General features: G+C 36.4%; 1 protein-coding gene across 1 annotated transcript; it reads left to right on the top strand.

Annotated features, from left to right (window-relative positions):
- Window positions 1–10904: 10904 nt before the first annotated feature.
- Window positions 10905–12623, top strand: TIGD4 (tigger transposable element derived 4). The gene has a single exon (XM_072621268.1). It carries the CDS (start codon window positions 10997–10999, stop codon window positions 12530–12532), a length of 1536 nt encoding a protein of 511 aa, XP_072477369.1. The 5' UTR covers window positions 10905–10996; the 3' UTR covers window positions 12533–12623.
- The last annotated feature ends 4801 nt before the right edge of the window (window positions 12624–17424 follow it).

The raw sequence follows: 17424 nt of genomic DNA, 5'->3' as shown, positions 1-17424 counted from the left end.
TTCTTTTTTTAGACCTCGTTTGTTTTCCTTTGGGACAGTATTGGCCATTTACTCAGGTTATAAGAAATGCTATCTCTTCCTTCCTTTCTTGAAGTTGGACACAGTTTGCTCACCCTGATTTCTGGGGCTCAGGTAACCTGCCTTTTTTATTTAGTGGCCCGGAAGGAGACAGGATGAGCGCTGGGGGAATTGTATTCCTGTTTCTGCTTGAATGCAGTCCTCTGTCTCTGCCTTTCTACTACTAATTACTATTGATTTCTGAAGAATGAACAATAGATGCCGTGTTTAGATGTTTTCTTCAGATTTTTCTCCAGTATAAAATCACTCCTGATGTCTTCTAATTTTTATCACTTCTAATCTACAACTCCCTTACCATGGAAGATTAGTACAGTTAATACAAAATCCCCTTAATAGAGCAGGAAAGTAGTCAAATAATTGAAGTCGCCATAAACACTTTGGATATATTATATATAGCAACTTTATGTTTTAATAGGACTTGGAGGGAAAAAAGTTTCCAGGGCAGTTGCCTATTGTGGTTTCATTTATTGGTTTACAGAAAACTTCATATTTAAATAAATATTAAATATTTAAATAAATTCGTATTTAAATAAATAAATATTAAAGCACTAATCCATTTTGAGTATTTATTGGGAAATGTTTTTCATAGTAATAATAGCATTTGTGTAGTGCTTTAGATGAAGTTAGGCAGTGCAGTGGATAGAGCATTGTGTGCACAGTCAAAAAGATCTGGCTTCAGCCACTTCCTAGCTGTGTGACCCTGGGCAAGTCACTTAACCCCTATTTGCCTCAGTTCTTTATCTATAAAATGGAAAAGGAAATGATAAGCCACTCCAGTATCTCTGCCAAGAAAACCCCTGGGGTTGTGTAGAGTTAGACACAATTTGAACGACAATAAATAGTGCTTTAAGATTTGTGAAGCACTTTATAGATGCTATCTCATTTGAGCTTCACAACAACCCCATGAAATAGGTGCTATTATTACCTTCTTTTTACAAATGAGGAATCTGAGGCTCTGAGAAGCTGTGACATGCTAGGATCACACAGATAGTCAGTGACTGAGGCAGAATTTGAAATCAGGACTTCCTGACTGAAAGTCTAGCATTTTATCCACTATACCACCAGCTGCCACAAACAAAAACGTGTTTTTGATGCTAAATTTTGGTCTGATTTTTGCTGACTACTTAGTACTATGAGGAATGATTTGTTGAAACCTTATTGTATTCCGATCAGTATTAGTTTAGTTTAGTGTGATTACATAGGGCTAGTGATTATACTTGTCTATCAATATACATTTATTATTCTGTCTAGTTAACTAATAGTAGTATAGAAATTACATGTATAAACACATATTTTATACGTTTTATTTAAGAATAATTAGTTAAGATAGATACTTTTTTAAATAATGGGCCCCAAACTTTAAACTATAAGATTATAAATTCACTTGCTTTTTATGAAGTTTACTTGCTTAATCATAGGAAGCTAACTAGAGGACCTCCATTCTTTCTTCCTGATGTGTAAGTGCAAAAGCAAGGAACCTGACACACACAGGAGGGCCTGCTCTCACAGGTTCTCTGATCTGCTTTTCTAAAAGGAAAGCATCTTGAGGGATCAACAATCACTTTGATCAAGCACATATATCATTTACTAAGTCCACCCTGAACTTCAGAGAAAATACAGAGAAATCAAGATCAACAGACAGTGTTTCCAGCTGCCTGACATAAGCAAATCAACAGACAGATAACTGTCTGACCATACGTACATAAATACCAGAGAGAGAAGCATTAACGTGGATTTTCAAAGTGATGAGTGGTAAGGGGCTCCTTAGCAGCTGCCCAGAGTCTCATCTGGCCAAACAGACACTTCCAATCAGTAAGCCCCAAAGTAAAACCTCACCTCAGAGTACTTTTTTAGAGCCAGAGAACATTACAAACCTTGAGAACCTCATTAACAAAAGGTGTGGGCCTTCCTACAAATCTTCCCTAATCAAACTCCCCTTAATGGGTAGGGAAGATCTTCCCATTAAGAAGCAAAGTTATATTAACCGTAAGCAAAAATGCATTACCTATACAGTAGGTAATGACCTAATGATATGAAAAGTTCTCCCAGCTGTTTTTGATTGTGCCTCCACCCTTATTGACCTGTTGTTGGGGAAACAGGCCTGTGGACATATGGCCAATAGGCCTATGAACATTTGACCAATGCTGGACTTTGCTGGAGCTGCCTACAACATCTGTCTATGGTCCAACAAAGTGAGATGGTCATCAGTTCTTGGGCAACTAGTGACCCTCTTTGCCCGCCTGTGGCCTGTTAGCCTATGTGGATGTCAGCTTAGCCCACAGGTCTGCTTGTTTAATCCTGTGGGCCCAGTTGGAAGGTCAAGATATACATATGTCAGCCAATAGGATTCTGTATTTTATGTAGATCCTCTTGGAGGGTCAAGATCAAGGTCTTTCAACCAATGAGACTGTATTCTACTGTGACTCTTCTGTATCATTATAAAACTAAGGCCCTAGAGGGAGGGGGTGTTTCAGATCATGAGGAAGATCTGCGGTCCCACCCACTGACAGGGGTTCAACCCCTTTAACAAACAGTTAATACAGTTCTACTTCAATGTCTTTTACTGCAGACTGGACAGTTTTGGACCCCATGGTACCAAAAAGGCCAAGGGATGCTACTTGCATTAGAGGAGCACTTATTCAGTAAATGGTTTCCCTACCCTCTCCCCCCAAAATCCCCCTCAACCCTAGTAGTACCCTGTGCATAAGCAGCATCAAAGTTTGGACACAAGGGATTAGTCTTTCTGCTGGCAGCACAGTAATGGATTTTAAACTTTTTGTATTAGTTTCAGGGACAAAGATTTGGAGGACCAAAAAACCTGAGAAATTTGGAAGAGGAACAAGTGTAGAAGAACATGGACTCTATTCTTGTTTTAAATTTAATTTTGATTTCTAATTGTCAAGCACTTTTTTCCCTGCCATTCTCCTCCTTTTTGATAGAAAAAAATAAAGGAAAACAAAATACTGTCACAAGAACACTTACAGAAAACAAATCTCTGTCTTGGTAATAGAAGAAGAGATCTCTTTTCTTAAGTAGTAGGTAAGATGTATACAAAGGAAAAGCAGTTGTAAAAATTTAAATTAAATATTTAAATTATTTAAATTCATTAGAATTATCAAGGAGTATTTTAAAATGTGTATCTTTATTTTTTTAGATGTTATCATCTTAAGCATGGCCATAAATAATAGAATAACTGTTCTTGTTTGGTCAGTACCTTTATTTTCCCCTTCTGAGAGTGAAAGCCCTCTCAGTCATATGTTCTTTTTTCCCATCAATTAGATGTTAGCTGCTGGTTATATAACAGCAGCTAGGTGGTACAATGGATAGAGTGCCTTGCCTGAAGTCAGAAAAACTCCTCTTCCTGAGTTCAAATCTGATCTCAGACACTTACTAGCTGTGTGACGCTGGGCAAGTCCCTTAACTCTGCCTCAGTTTCCTCATCTGGAAAAAGAACTGAGAAGAAAACAGCAAACCATTCTGGTATCTTTGCCAAGAAAACCCCATGAAGTCAGAACTGAAAAACAACAACAAAGCTGGCTAAATGTGCAAATTTCAGGCTAATAAAAGCAACTATTATTTAACTCTGCGGGATCAGTGAAATACAAAGTCTATTTATGAAAAATATTAGAAAATGTTGCTATTATTTGGGGTTGTGTATGTTTGAATAGGTGCTAAATCCTAATCGTACTGGACTGGGGATCAAGTCTTCCACTTAGTACCAGTTTGACTGTGGACAATCTCTAGTAGCAAGCACTTATGTGGTTTATATTTTTAGGAATTTAAGGTTTACTCATTTGATCTTTACTACAACTCTGAGACACAGAGCAGTTATTGACTTGCCCAGGTTCACACAGTCAGTGAGTGACTTAGGTAGGATTTGAATTCAGATCTTCCTGAATCCAAGTTCTATGCTTTATTCGCTGTACTAAAGTTCACCTATTTTGGTCTCAGTTTCCTCATCCACAAAGTAAAGAGAGTATAATAGATCATCTTTAAGGTCCTGTCCACCTCTAATAATGTTGAAGTGGATAAATAGCAAAGAGTTAACAGCTACTGGTAAATGAATGGCGTAGTTCTGAATGGAAGGGTTTCTGGCTTTCCCTTTGACAATGGAGAATCCTGGTTGCTTCATGAGGAGAAGATTGGTACTGTAGTAAGGGAAACCAATTATGGTTGCTTAATGGAGGGAAAAGAGGGTCCTTGAGGGATGTTTGATGCAGTTGAAGTTTGAGAAAGTTGCTGGATATGGGAGAACGGAGAATGTGGGTATAACGGGTAAGATAATGTTGGCTCCTAACTCTTCTCCAGGGAAGAAGGCTGACTTTTGTGCTTTGGCATTAGAGATGTGTTAGTTTCAGGTATGGAGATATATTGAGTTTTACTACCCCTGAAGAGGGTGCGTTGGCTACTGGTGTAGAAATAAATACAGATTGCTATCTTAATTTAGAAATCATTCATTTGTCTTTTGCCAAGAAGTTATCTCCTTTTTTATTGACTCATAGAAATGACTAACCATCAATAATGGGCAAAATGCTGTCTTCTGTCTCTCATTTGGGAGATAAGAACTGATATGTGTACATGTATTAGAGTGAGGCAGGAAGAAGTAGAAGTGAAGGTGCTTATTTCTGACAACTGGAAATTAACCAGGAAAGAAAAAGGAAACTTGGGAGGCTCCTCTTCCTTCTTGGAGGGAACTGTTAGTTTTTCCTTATTCAAGAGATTTGGCTCTTGTTTCTTTTTTGGTTAATAGAGATTGGTTCTTTTATGACCAGGGCAAGATTAGTTTGGGTTGAATGGAAAATTTCTCATCTTGGTAGAAAGGGCAGCTCTCCCTGCTGGCTAGTGTAGCTGTTATTTGTGCCCGAAGAACTTGAACAAGTTTATGCTGTGTGCTCAGGGTGTATCTATGGTTAGGGCTAGGTGACCTAGTATGGTTTAAAGGCTGCCACTAGGCTTTTCCTTCCTCCATTAGCCTCCCATTATAATGCTGTCCTCTCATGCCATATGCCCTGAAATTCCTATCCCTTCAGATAATACTATTCTAGGATTTAAAACTGAAATGCTTTTGGATCATCTAGTCCAACCCCTCATTTGATAGTTTAGGAAACTAAGACATGGAGAGGAATGGTGAGCTGCTGAAGATCACACAAGTCATAGGATTACATATTAAAAACTAGAAAGGACCTTGGAAATCCTCATCTAATCCCCTCATTAAAAAAAAAAAAGTATTGATACTTGTATATCATATTCATTTCCAAATATCCCTCTGTTCCCCTCCTTTATCCAGGTAGTCTTCTCTTGTAACAAAGATTTTAAAATCAGCAGTAATATGGCAAAATCAAAAGCGTTGTCATTATAGTTACATGAGAATTTCATTTCATTTATTGTTCTTTCCATTTGCATTAGGATAATTATTGTGTATTTCATTTTCCTGTTTCTGTTAACTTTGGTCTACACTGGTTCATTGAAGTCTCCTTGGGTTTCTCTGAATTTCTCAAATATTACTATGGTACAATAATATTTTATTGCAATTGTGTACTGAAACTTGAGCACTCACTTTACTTCTAGTTATTTTTTACTACAAAAAGTGTTGCTGTGAATATTTTGATATATTTGTAATCCTGTCTTTTTTCCACGAGGAAGTTGAAGTCCATAGAGGAAACAGGTTGTCTAAGATCTTACAATTTGTAAGTGAAAAATGTGTGATTTGAAATCAGGTTCTCAAGCTCTAAATCTAATGTTCTTTCTTTTAAAGATGTTTTTAAATTTTTTTTCCAATTACATGTAAAAACTATTTTTAACATTCAATTTTTAAAAATTTTGAATTTCAAATTCTCTCCCTTCTTTCCTCCCCTCCACCCTCATTGAGAAGGCAAGCAACTTGATATAAGCTATACATGTGTAGTCATGCAAAACGTATTTCCATATTAGTCATGTTGTGAAAGAAAACAAACCAAAGGAAAAAACCCATAAGAAAAATGAAGAAAGTTAAAAAGTTTTCATCCATCTGCATTCAGACTCCATCCATTCTTTCTCTAGAGATGGATAGCATTTTTCATCATAAATCCTTCAGAATTATCGTGGATCATTGTATTGCTAAGAATAGCCAAGTCATTCACAATTAATCATCATACTATATTACTGTTACTGTGTACAGTGTTCTTCTGTTCACTTCACTTTGCATCAATTCATGTAAGTCTTTCTAGGTTTTCTGAAACCCTCCTGCTCATCATTTCTTAGAGCACAATAATATTCCATCACAATCATATACCATAACTCTTCCAGCCATTCCCCAATTAATGGGCATCCCCTCAATTTCCAATTCTTTGCCACTACAAAAAGTGATGCTATAAATATTTCTGTACATATAGGTCCTTTTTCTTTTTAAAACTCTGTTTGGGATACAGATGTAGTAGAGATATTGATGGATTAGAGGGTGTACATAGTTTTATAGCCCTTTGAGCATAATTCCAAATTGTTCTCCAGAATGGTTGGACCAATTTACTGCTTCACCAACCAGTCATTAATATTATTGTGCCATAGTAATATTTGAAAAAAATCAGAAAAACTCAAGGAGACTTCAGTAAACCAGTGTAGGCTAAAGTTAACAGAAACAGGAAAACAAAATACACGATTACCCTAATGCAAATGGAAAAGACAAGAAATGAAATGAAATTCTAGTGTAGCTATAATGACAATGTCAGCTCCGGAAGAGAGAGATGAGAAAATGTACTTCCCTCTTTTCTTTGAAGAGATGAGTGTAGTCTGATGTATATAGTGTCAGACATAGTCAATGTTTCATTTGATTTAGCCACCTTACTGCTGATTTTAAAATCTTTGTTATAAGAGAAGACTACCTGGATAAGGGAGGGGAAAAGAGAGATATCTGGAAATGAAATCAGTTATTAAACCAGTCCTTTCTCATTTCCAATACGTGTGAACTGGTAGCTCAGAATTGTTTTAATTTTCATTTCCCTAATCAATAGTGATTGAGAACATTTTTTCATATGACTATAGAAAGTTTTATTTCTTCTTCCGAACACTGCTTATTTATATCTTTTGACCATTTATCATTTGGGGAATGGCTCTTATTTTTATAAAATTGACTCAAATATATACTCAATATATATTTGAGAAATGAAGCCTTTATCAGAGAAATCTGCTCTAAAAATTTTTTGATATTACTTTATAATACTAATCTTGCTCATGTAAAAACTGCAACTTTTATTGTGGGTACAATGTGCTATTTTACTTGTTTTTTTCTGTTAAATAAATATGATCAGAATTATTAAATTCTGTTTTTCATGGGAGTTCTGCACCTCTAAACCCTGCAAATGCTGAAAAATGACTGTACTCAGTTTTGTTGGGCCAGTTATTTTTGTTTGTAATCCTGGCTCCTTTGCCTTCTGGAATATTATATTCCAAGCCTTTTCCCCCTTTAACATGGAAGCCACTAAATCTTGTGTGATTCTGACTGTGGTGCCATGATATTTGAATTATTTCTTTCTGAGTGCTTGAAATATTTTCCTTGACTTGGGAGCTCTGGAATTTGGCTGTCATATTCTTGGGAGTTTGCATTTTGGGATCTCTTTCAGGAAGTGGTCAGTAGATTCTTTTAATTTCTATTTCACCCTTTATATCTAAGATATTGGGGAGTTTTCCTTGATAATTTCTTGAAATATAATGTCTAAGCTCTGTGTTTTAGGTAGTCCAGTAATTCTTAAATTATTTTTCTTTAATCTATTTTCTAGGTCAGTTGTTTTATGATGAGATACTTCACATTTTCCTCTCCTTTAAATTTTTTTTTAACTTTGTTTTACTGTTTCTTGACATCTCATGGAGTCTTTAACTTCCACTTGCCTGTTCTAATTTTTAAGGAATTTTTTCTCCAAAGAGATTTTTACCTCTTTTCCCATTTGGCTAACTCTGCTTTTTTAAGGAGTTCTTTAAAGAGTGAAATTCACCTTGGAAACACCAAAAATTTGCAGCAGAGCTCAAATTTCACTAATTTTTGGGCTCTGCTGCAAATTTTTGGTGTTTCCAAGTTGGTGTGATCCTGGACAGATCACTACTCTACTGGTCTGCACTCTCATCTTTACCCAGCTAGCAAGTGCTAGCTCTTCTCTTTGTCTTGGAACTGAGACCAGGGCCCTTGCCCCGTTGTGACTGACCACATGACCTCTTTTTTACCATTGAACTATAACTGAGAATTGTATATGGACAATATAGTTGCCAATCAGCACGAGCTGTACCCAGTGCCAACAAAGGGTCCCCTGAAATCTCTTTCTGACCAATTATCCGAACCCTTTACTCTCTCTGGGCTGAGAGCTCTGAAAGCTGCTACTGTAGCCACTGTTGAGGCTGCTGCTAGTGCTCTGCTGACCTGGGTATTACAGACCTCTCCTGTTGACCTCCAAAGTTTTGTGAGGCCAGAAAAATGTCTCACCATGACTTTTTTTGGGCTCTGCCACTCCAAAATTTGATTTGAGGCATTGCTTTAAAGTTGTTTAGAGGGGAGAGTTCAGCCAAGTTGCTACTTCTAATCTACCATCTTGCTCCTGCCCCTCAAGGTTGATCCCCTATACTTTTCCATCCAGTGATACTTGCCTTTTTACCAACTCCAGTCCACCACTCAACTCTAGGCATTTTCTCTGGTTGTCCCTTGTGCCTGGAATGCTCTCACCTCTTTGCCTCCTGGTTTCCCTCATTTCCTATAAGTCCCAACTAAAATCCCATCTTCTACAGTTTGATATTGAAAAAGATTTATAGTTTTTGGGTAATTTAATCATTTTGTTAATAAGACCAGCAGGTTATTAATAAAAGAATGGTCATTTGACCATCTCTCTCAGACCAAAGGCTCAAACATATAATCCATACTGTCGAGGAGCTCATAGTCTAATGGGAAAAGCAGCATGCAAACAACTATATGCAAACAAGGTATATACAGCATAATTTGGAGATGTTCTGAAAAAGGAAAGCACTAGGATTAAGGTGGGGCAGGAAAACTTTTTTGCAGAAGGTGGCTTTTTATCTGAGACTTGCAAGAAACCAGGGAAGCAAGGAGGAGGAGGTGAGCCATATCATCTAGCCAGTTTTATCTCTCCTAGAACATGTTTATTCCTAGAACATGTTTCATTTTCTTTCCTACACATCTTTACTCATGCTGAAATACTTCGTTCATATATCTGCCTATCAGAATCTTACCCATTGTTCCAGAACCAACTCAAACAATTATGCTAGGAACAGCTCTGTGATTACAGAAGTAGAGAAAGTGATCTCTTCTCAGAACACCCTTAGACTTTTGTACAATTAATGAAACACTCCTTTTTGTTCTTAATAGAATATAAACTCCTCAAGGCCATTCACCAGCTTTATTTTTGTCTTTGTATTTTTAAGCACTTACTTTAAGTGCCCTGCACTGATTTGGCCATCGTTACATTGAATTGTCTTTTAGTTATATAGGTCTCTGTTTAATCTCTTCTATGGAAAATGAATACTTTGAGGGCAGTGGCTATATGTTAATGTATCTTTGATTCTCCCTATCTGCCAAGCAATATATCAGTTGAATGAATTTAGATGGTTTTAATGATGTGTTGGTTTAATAGAAAAAGGTAATAGTTATTATGTATATTTAGAGTAATATTTGAATTTTTAAAGGAAGTATTTCCTACCAGAGTCCTGTGAAGTAGTCACTGCTTCCAAAAATAGGAAACAGACAATTTGGCTATATAGAGAAGGCTGGCTTCAGAGTTCAATCTACCTGGGTTCAAGTCCCACCTCTGACACATACCAGCTGGGTGACCTTGCACAAGACATCTAACCGCTTGAAGACCGTAAGCAACTCTCAGCACTATAAGCAGCATATATGTATTGGTAGACAGAGTTTCCTCACTGGGAGCTCCTTACATCAATAGCATCACAGGCCTGAGCATGCCCCCCACGCCAAAAGAAGGAGATTATGACAACTGTCTAGCTTTGTTCTCATTCTTCTTTTAGAATAGGCAAAGGACGCGCAGTTCAGGACTACATGCAAAAGATAGCCAGGAAGAAGCTAGCCAGTGTCATTTTTAGTTCTTTTATTTTTGTTAGGGTACATTTTGGAAACAGATTAAATTTGGTTTATTTCTGTTGCATATATAAAGTGCTTATTTAGACAGACTGTGAAAACTTAACTTGTGACTGATCCGGAGGACTTTCAAAGAGAAAACTTGTAAGAAGTTAACCTTTCTTCTAAAAGGTTTTATTTTCAGAAAGTCTCTGAAATTTTTTTAAACTATAATTAATTGGGATAAGGGATGTTATATTGTCTTCTAACATTGCTTCTTCTTTCTTATAGTTGCAAGAGGCTGAGGAAGATACACCGTGACACACCGGTCTCAGAGGGATTATTCTCCTTTCCCAACCTTGGAGAGACAAGGAAAATTAACTCAAGCATTTTTTCACAACAATAATTTTGTTTACAAAATGCTTTCCCTCTTATTTCTGAACTGTTTTAAGGAGACCAGTTTAGAAGAAATGGGGAGTGATTGTGAATAAATTAAAATGTTTTTAAAGGACTGATGCTCCAGAAATATATCAGCAGGCTCAGACATGTCTGACATGATGAGATTTCTATTTTTGTTTGACTTATGGAACTTACTTTGAAACTATAAATTGAGCTACTGATTGCCCAGAGAAGACCTTTTCCCTCATAAGTGTGCTAGCCTGGTTATAATTTTTCTTTTAGTAAACTTAAAGTGGATATTTTGATATTAATCTCTTGGAGTATCTATATGACTATTTGGATACTTTAGGTGTTTGCCAAGTTTTTGCATTTGAGATGAGACAGACTGCATCAGTTTGTGTCACACTGGAAGATATTTCAGGAAGCATATAAAAGGAAGAAAAAGAAGAAATCTCTTCAGAAACCTTGGATGAGATGGCAGAAGCTTCAGTGGGTCCCTTACCTCACCTTATAACAAGGAAAAAGAAAAGTTTGTCTATTGAAGAAAAGATTGACATCATAAATGCAGTAGAAAGTGGGAAGAAAAAAGCAGAGATTGCAGCCAAGTATGGAATAAAGAAAAATTCACTATCTTCAATTATGAAGAATAAAGATAAAGTTCTAGAAGCCTTTGTATCTTTAAGATTTGATCCCAAAAGAAAAAGACTCAGAACTGCTTTTTACACAGATCTGGAGGAGGCATTAATGAGGTGGTATCGAATTGCCCAGTGTCTAAATGTACCAGTTAATGGTCCAATGTTGCGTCTCAAAGCTAATGATTTTGCTCAGAAACTGGGACATAGTGATTTTAAGTGCAGTAATGGTTGGCTGGACCGCTTTAAATCAAGGTATGGTTTGGTATTCAGATCTCAGCCGATAGAAGGTACAACAGCATCAGTAGATGCTGCGACTGCCTGGACTCAAAATGTGCTTCTATATTATTTAAATGATTATCACCCCAAGGATATATTTAACATAAAAGAGACAGGGTTGCTCTATCGAATGTTACCTACTAATACTTTTGCATTTAAGGGGGAAGCATGTTCAATTGGAAAACTAAGCAAAGAAAGAATAACTCTAGTGGTTGGGGCAAATATGGATGGTTCAGAAAAGCTTCCTTTGCTTATTATTGGGAAAAATAAAAACCCACATTGTTTTAAAAATGTAAAGTCACTGCCTGTAGATTACAAAGCAAACAGAATGGCGTGGATGACTTCAGAAATCTTTGAGCTATGGATGCAAAAACTTGATGAAAAATTTCAAGCCCAGAAACGACGAGTTGTGGTTTTTCTTGATCCTTTACCAGCACATCCAGAAATAAAGATTCTAAAGTCTACTCAACTAGTCTTTTTCCCTTCATCTTTATCTTCCAAATTTGTAGCTATGAAACAAGGTGTTATCAAAAGCCTTAAGGTCAAATACCGATTCTGTCTCATCAAGAAATTTTTAGACTCCGTTGAAAGCAGCAAAGAATTTGCTTTCACTCTGCTAGATGCAGTTGATATGTTGCATCTGTGTTGGAGGACTGTAACCCCAAAGACTATTGTCGAGAGCTATGAAAAGGCAGGGTTCAAATCACAACATGGAAAAAGTGGAAAGACAAAGACGGAGACTGAAAATGTCCTAGATTTAGTTACTCATGCTCTAGCTGCAGGAGTAGAGTTTCCTGAAGATTTATCTCTGGAAGAATATGCATCTCTGGATGAAGATTTGGTGACATGTGAAACAGCATCAGATAGTGAGGCAATATGGACCAAAGAGGGTAAAATAAGTGAAACTCACTGCTACACTTCTGATGAAGAAGATGAAGATGAATCTCCAGAAACCGAACTACCTTTACCATCAAAAAATGAGGCACTCACTGCTTTAGAAACCCTTAAAAAATTTCTCAGAAGTCAAGAAATCAATAGCACCCTTCATGATTCTTTAGCAGATCTTGAAAATTTTATTCAGTGTTTACCATTTAAGTAATTATCCAATGTAAGTCATTCAAAGAGTAATAGATTTTCCTAATTTCATATTAAAATTTAAGCAGTACAAATGGAAAGTGTAGTTAGCTAGGTAAAAACAAAAATGAAAACCAGATTGTGTTGGTAACTTATGATTTAAATGCGAAAGCCTTTCCTCTGAGTTACAAAACCACGAAGATAAAGTAAATATCCATTATGACATGTACTAGATCTTCCTTAAATATTTTTTTAATTTTGCCAATACTTGCTTTTTTAGGCTAGACAATTTGATTTTTCTTGTTTTGATGAAAAATATATTTTTAAAAAATATTTGAATATCTTGTTAACCATATTTTTATAAAGTCACCTTTATATGCAGATCTTATCATATTTGTTTAAATTTTCCTTTGGAATAGTGATATTCACATTGATTACTTTTATTTTATTAAAGGATATTATATCCATTCATAAGATATAGTCTTAGAAGTACATGATGAAGTAATATATGTATATGTTATATGTTACTTGAATGTCACTCACTGTGCTTCCAAAATTTTGGTTGAATTTTATTGACTTTTACTGTGTACTGAAATATTTTTCAATTGTTTATTTTAAAAATTTATCCTTGTCTATCTGGCCTATGTACATAAAGTTAATTTGCGGTACCTTGTCCAAAAAAATGGAAGTTTATGTTCAGAATCTCTTCTTCTACCCATTCAAGTCTGATTGCAGGAAATAAATTGACTGTGCAATAATGATGTGTTATTCTTTCAACATTGAGTAGTTCAACCTTAACTTACTAGGATTAAGAAAGGATTTTTTTTTAAATGAGAAAATTAGTAATTTATATTTCTTATAGATTTTTACAAATGATTTTAAAACTTAAACATTCACATTCACATTTGGATCTGGTACTGTTCATTACTTTGTAACAAGAAAGATCTACTAAGTATCATAATGGATATTCAAATAGTCATACGCTGTCTTCTCCCATGAAATACGTACGTAGTTTGCCAATCAGCTTTCTGTGGCCCTTTGAATCAGAGTCTGTGAATAGAAAAATTTGTTTTATTTGCGTATTCAATTCAACAACTGTTTATTAAAGTGCTGAGAATGCAAATATAGGGAGGAGTAAAGCCCTTGTCCTCAAAGATCTTATGTTCTCATGGATTTGAAAGAGACATGATGATGGGTGGTCTACCTGATGACATTATTCTAGACTATTCTATATAATTGTTTTTATTGTAACTAACACAATCAAGTAATATCTGTTTTAAAAGTTTTACTCTGATTTCTAAAGGTTCATCCTTATTTTCCTGGGGCAGAAGTCCCTAATTCTAAAACATTATAACATAAGAAATGAATATTATAAAATACAGGACAGCTAGGTGGCACAGTAGGTCAGGGAGGTGGTACAGTGGACAGAATGCTGGACCTGGAGTTAGGAATCCACCCTCAGACCCTTACTAGCTATGTGACCCTGGACAAGTCACTCAACCCTGTTTGCCTCAGTTTTCCCACCTGTACAATGAGCTGGAGAAGGAAATGTCAAACTACTCCAGTATTTTTGCCAAGTAAACTCCACATGAGGTCATTGAGGAGTCAGACATGGTTAAAAAAAGACTGAACAACAATTAAAATGAGAGTTTGAGAGAATGACACAGAGGCTGTGTGGTATAATAGGAAAAAAAGCACCAGACTTGGAGTCAGAAGACCTAGATTCAAAGTCTGATTTGCCATTTACCTCCTGTGATATGTCATTAGCTGGTTCTGGGTCTCTGCTGTAAAAGGATAGGGTTAAGTTAGATAATCTCTAAGGTACCTTCCAGTTCTGAACCCTATGATAAACTGAAAAGGCTTAATGTTCTGCATGATCCTACAGAGTTTATTAGATATGTCACAGAATCCAAAAACTGGAAGGGACCTCAGAGGCTGTCTATTCTGACTTCTGCTGGATTCAAAATCTTTAGACCTTCCCCAGCAAGTGATCAACCAGTCATAGTGGAAGTGCATGCCAAAGTCAGGAAGTTGGGGGGGTGGGTTTGTTTTTAATCAAAATGTCACCTTGTCTTATGTTGAGCTTACCAAAACCTTATGTTGAGGTCACCAAAAAAAAAAAAAAAAAAGCCCAGAATTTTTTCACGATATTTCTTATCTAAGTTTGTGTTCATCTTTCTCTCTGTCTCTGTCTCTCTCTCTGTTTCTTTCTCTCTCTCTCTGTCTCTCTTTCTCTCTCTCTCTCTCTGTCCCCCTATCTCTGTCTCACTTCCCCCTCTCTCTATATTCATTATATGTACCAGTGCGTGTTCATCTATATCTAGCTAGCTAGCTATCCTAAGTTTATGGTTACATATTTCTTCATAAATTTGGTCCATTGTTCTATGTTAAAAAAACCATTTTGGATCTGGATTCTGTCACTTAATGAGCTAAGTATACTTCTGAGCTTTGTGTCACCTATAAATCTGTTATGCATACCTTCTATGCCTTCACTATAGTAATGGACAAAAATGTTGAACAACAAATCATTAAAGGCAGGGTTCCAGGGCACTGCACTTCTTAAGCTTCCATGTTCTTTTTGTTCAGTCACTCAACTACTATGCCTACTATGTGCCAGGCACTGTTCTAAGCCCTGAGGTTACAAAAAGAGGTAAAAGATAGTCCCTGCCCTCAAGGAACTCACCATCTAATGGGGGAAACAATAAATAAACAAATCTATCTGGACTATGTATATACAGGATAAATTGAAAATAGTTAAAAATTACTTTCAGAGTATATTTCAAGCAAATGTATTCAGTTGAAGGGAATTATTATTTTAGTAACTTTTACTAAGTTACTAGATTACTCTCCAAAATGATTCTGAAAATGTGCATTTTTACCATTGATGAATGGATATATGTTTCTCTATATGAATTTTTGTCAGTTCCATGGGTATGAAGCAGTACCTCAAAGCTGTTTTAATTTCTTCCTCTGATAGTGTGGCTCGACATTTTTTTCAAGCAACTATTAACAAAATACATTTCCTCTTTTGAATATTTTCTGTTCATATCTGCTGATAGGACAAAATTTTTAGAATCCTAAACTATAAAAATGAGTCACAAACTTAAATAACAAACATGTCATCACTCCTAGAAGATTTGGGACTTACTGTCACAGGCTTTCCTCTCTTCAGATGCGTTCTAATGAGAGCTTCCATATTTATAGAATCTATAAAATTGGCTGTCAATGACACATTTTTTCAGGAAATGTGACTTTGCATTTATCTAACAGTTTTTCATCGATTCTCCAATTGGGTACCCACTGTGTTTGTATTCCTTGAAACCATAAATAACACTACTACAAATATTTTGGGGTATATGTATGGGTATATGTATCCATTCTTACCCTAATTAATCACAGACAACTTAATTGAATCAATAAATCAATGGAGTAAAGAAGGTATCCAGGGAATTTCCTATAATAGCTTCACAATCTGTGAACAGGACTTTAGTCAGTTCACAAGCCTTTTGGCCATCGGATGAAAGGTAAATGACACCACAGAGGAAGCATTTTATGACTGTCTAAAAGAATCAGGGTCAAGAATCAGACTGCTAGATCTGGAGTCAGGAAGATTCGTCTTGCTGAGTTGAAACCTGTCCTCAGACACTTATTGACTATGTGACCCTAGGCAGTGCGCTTAGCCCTGTTTGCCTCAGTTTCCTCATCTGTAAAATTAGCTGGAGAAGGAAATGGCAAACCACTCCAGGATCCTTGCCAAGAAAACCCCACAGGGAGTTGGACATGACTGAATAACAACAACAAAAGAATTAGACACATTTCTTGTACAAAAAGGAGAAGGGAGGAAGGAGGAAGGGAAAAGGAAGGAGAGGGAGAAGGGAGAAGGGGAAGAAGGGAAAAGGAAAAGAGGAAAAGAGAAGAAGAAAGAGGGAGAAGGGGAGGAGAAAAGCAGTAAGGTGTAGAGAGAAGTTTATACCTTCCCCTTGACCATGGTATCAGAGATATATGCCAGTAAGAGATGATGCATCTATTCAGGAACAGGGAAAGAGACACTGGAAAAACAAAAACAGAGAGAGACAGAAAAATAGCCACTCAGGAGACGAAGTAGCTTAGAAGAGCCAACAAAGGTAAGTGCTGCATATGGACCCTACAAAACCACTGACTATCCGAGCCCAACAAAGAGTTTTACCTGAGGGGAACCTCATGAGAATTCTTTTTAAAAGATTATTTATTTTTAGTTTTCAACATTCACTTTTATAAGATTTTGAGTTTTACATTTTCTCCTCCTTCCCTTCCTCCCTCCCCAAGATGGTGTGCAATCTGATATAGGTCATACATGTACAATCGTATGTATTAGTCGTGTTGTAAAGAAGAATTAGAACCAAAGGGAAAAACCATGAGAAAGAAACAAAAAGCAGAAGAGAGGAAATAGTGTGCTTTGATCTTCATTTGGATTCCATAGTTCTTTCTCTGGATGTGGCTATAGCATTTAGCTTCGTGAGTCTTTTGGAACTGTCTTAGATCCTCGTATGGATGAGAAGAGTTAAGTCTGTCAAAGTCATCTCACAATGTTCCTGTTGCTGTGCACAATGTTCTCCTGGTTCTGCTCACTTTACTCAGCATCAGTTCATGTCAATCTTTCCAGGTTTTTCTGAAAACATCTTGATTGTCATTTCTTATGGCACAATAGTATTATATCACAATCATGTACCACAACTTGTTCAGCCATTCCCTGATGGATAGACATCCCCTCAATTTCCAGTTCTTTGCCGCCACAAAAAGAGCTGCTCTATAAATATTTTTGTATATAGAGGTCCCTTTCCTTTTCCTTTGATCTCTCTGGTATACAGTCCTAGAAGTGGTATTGCTGGATCAAAGGATATACAGAGCTTTATATCCCTTTGGGCATAGTTCCAAACT

Source organism: Notamacropus eugenii, chromosome 6 (genome assembly GCF_028372415.1).
Source record: "Notamacropus eugenii isolate mMacEug1 chromosome 6, mMacEug1.pri_v2, whole genome shotgun sequence".
NCBI classification, from domain to species: Eukaryota; Metazoa; Chordata; class Mammalia; order Diprotodontia; family Macropodidae; genus Notamacropus; species Notamacropus eugenii.
Note: the sequence above shows the minus strand (reverse complement) of the source record. Positions and strands in the feature narration are given on the sequence as shown.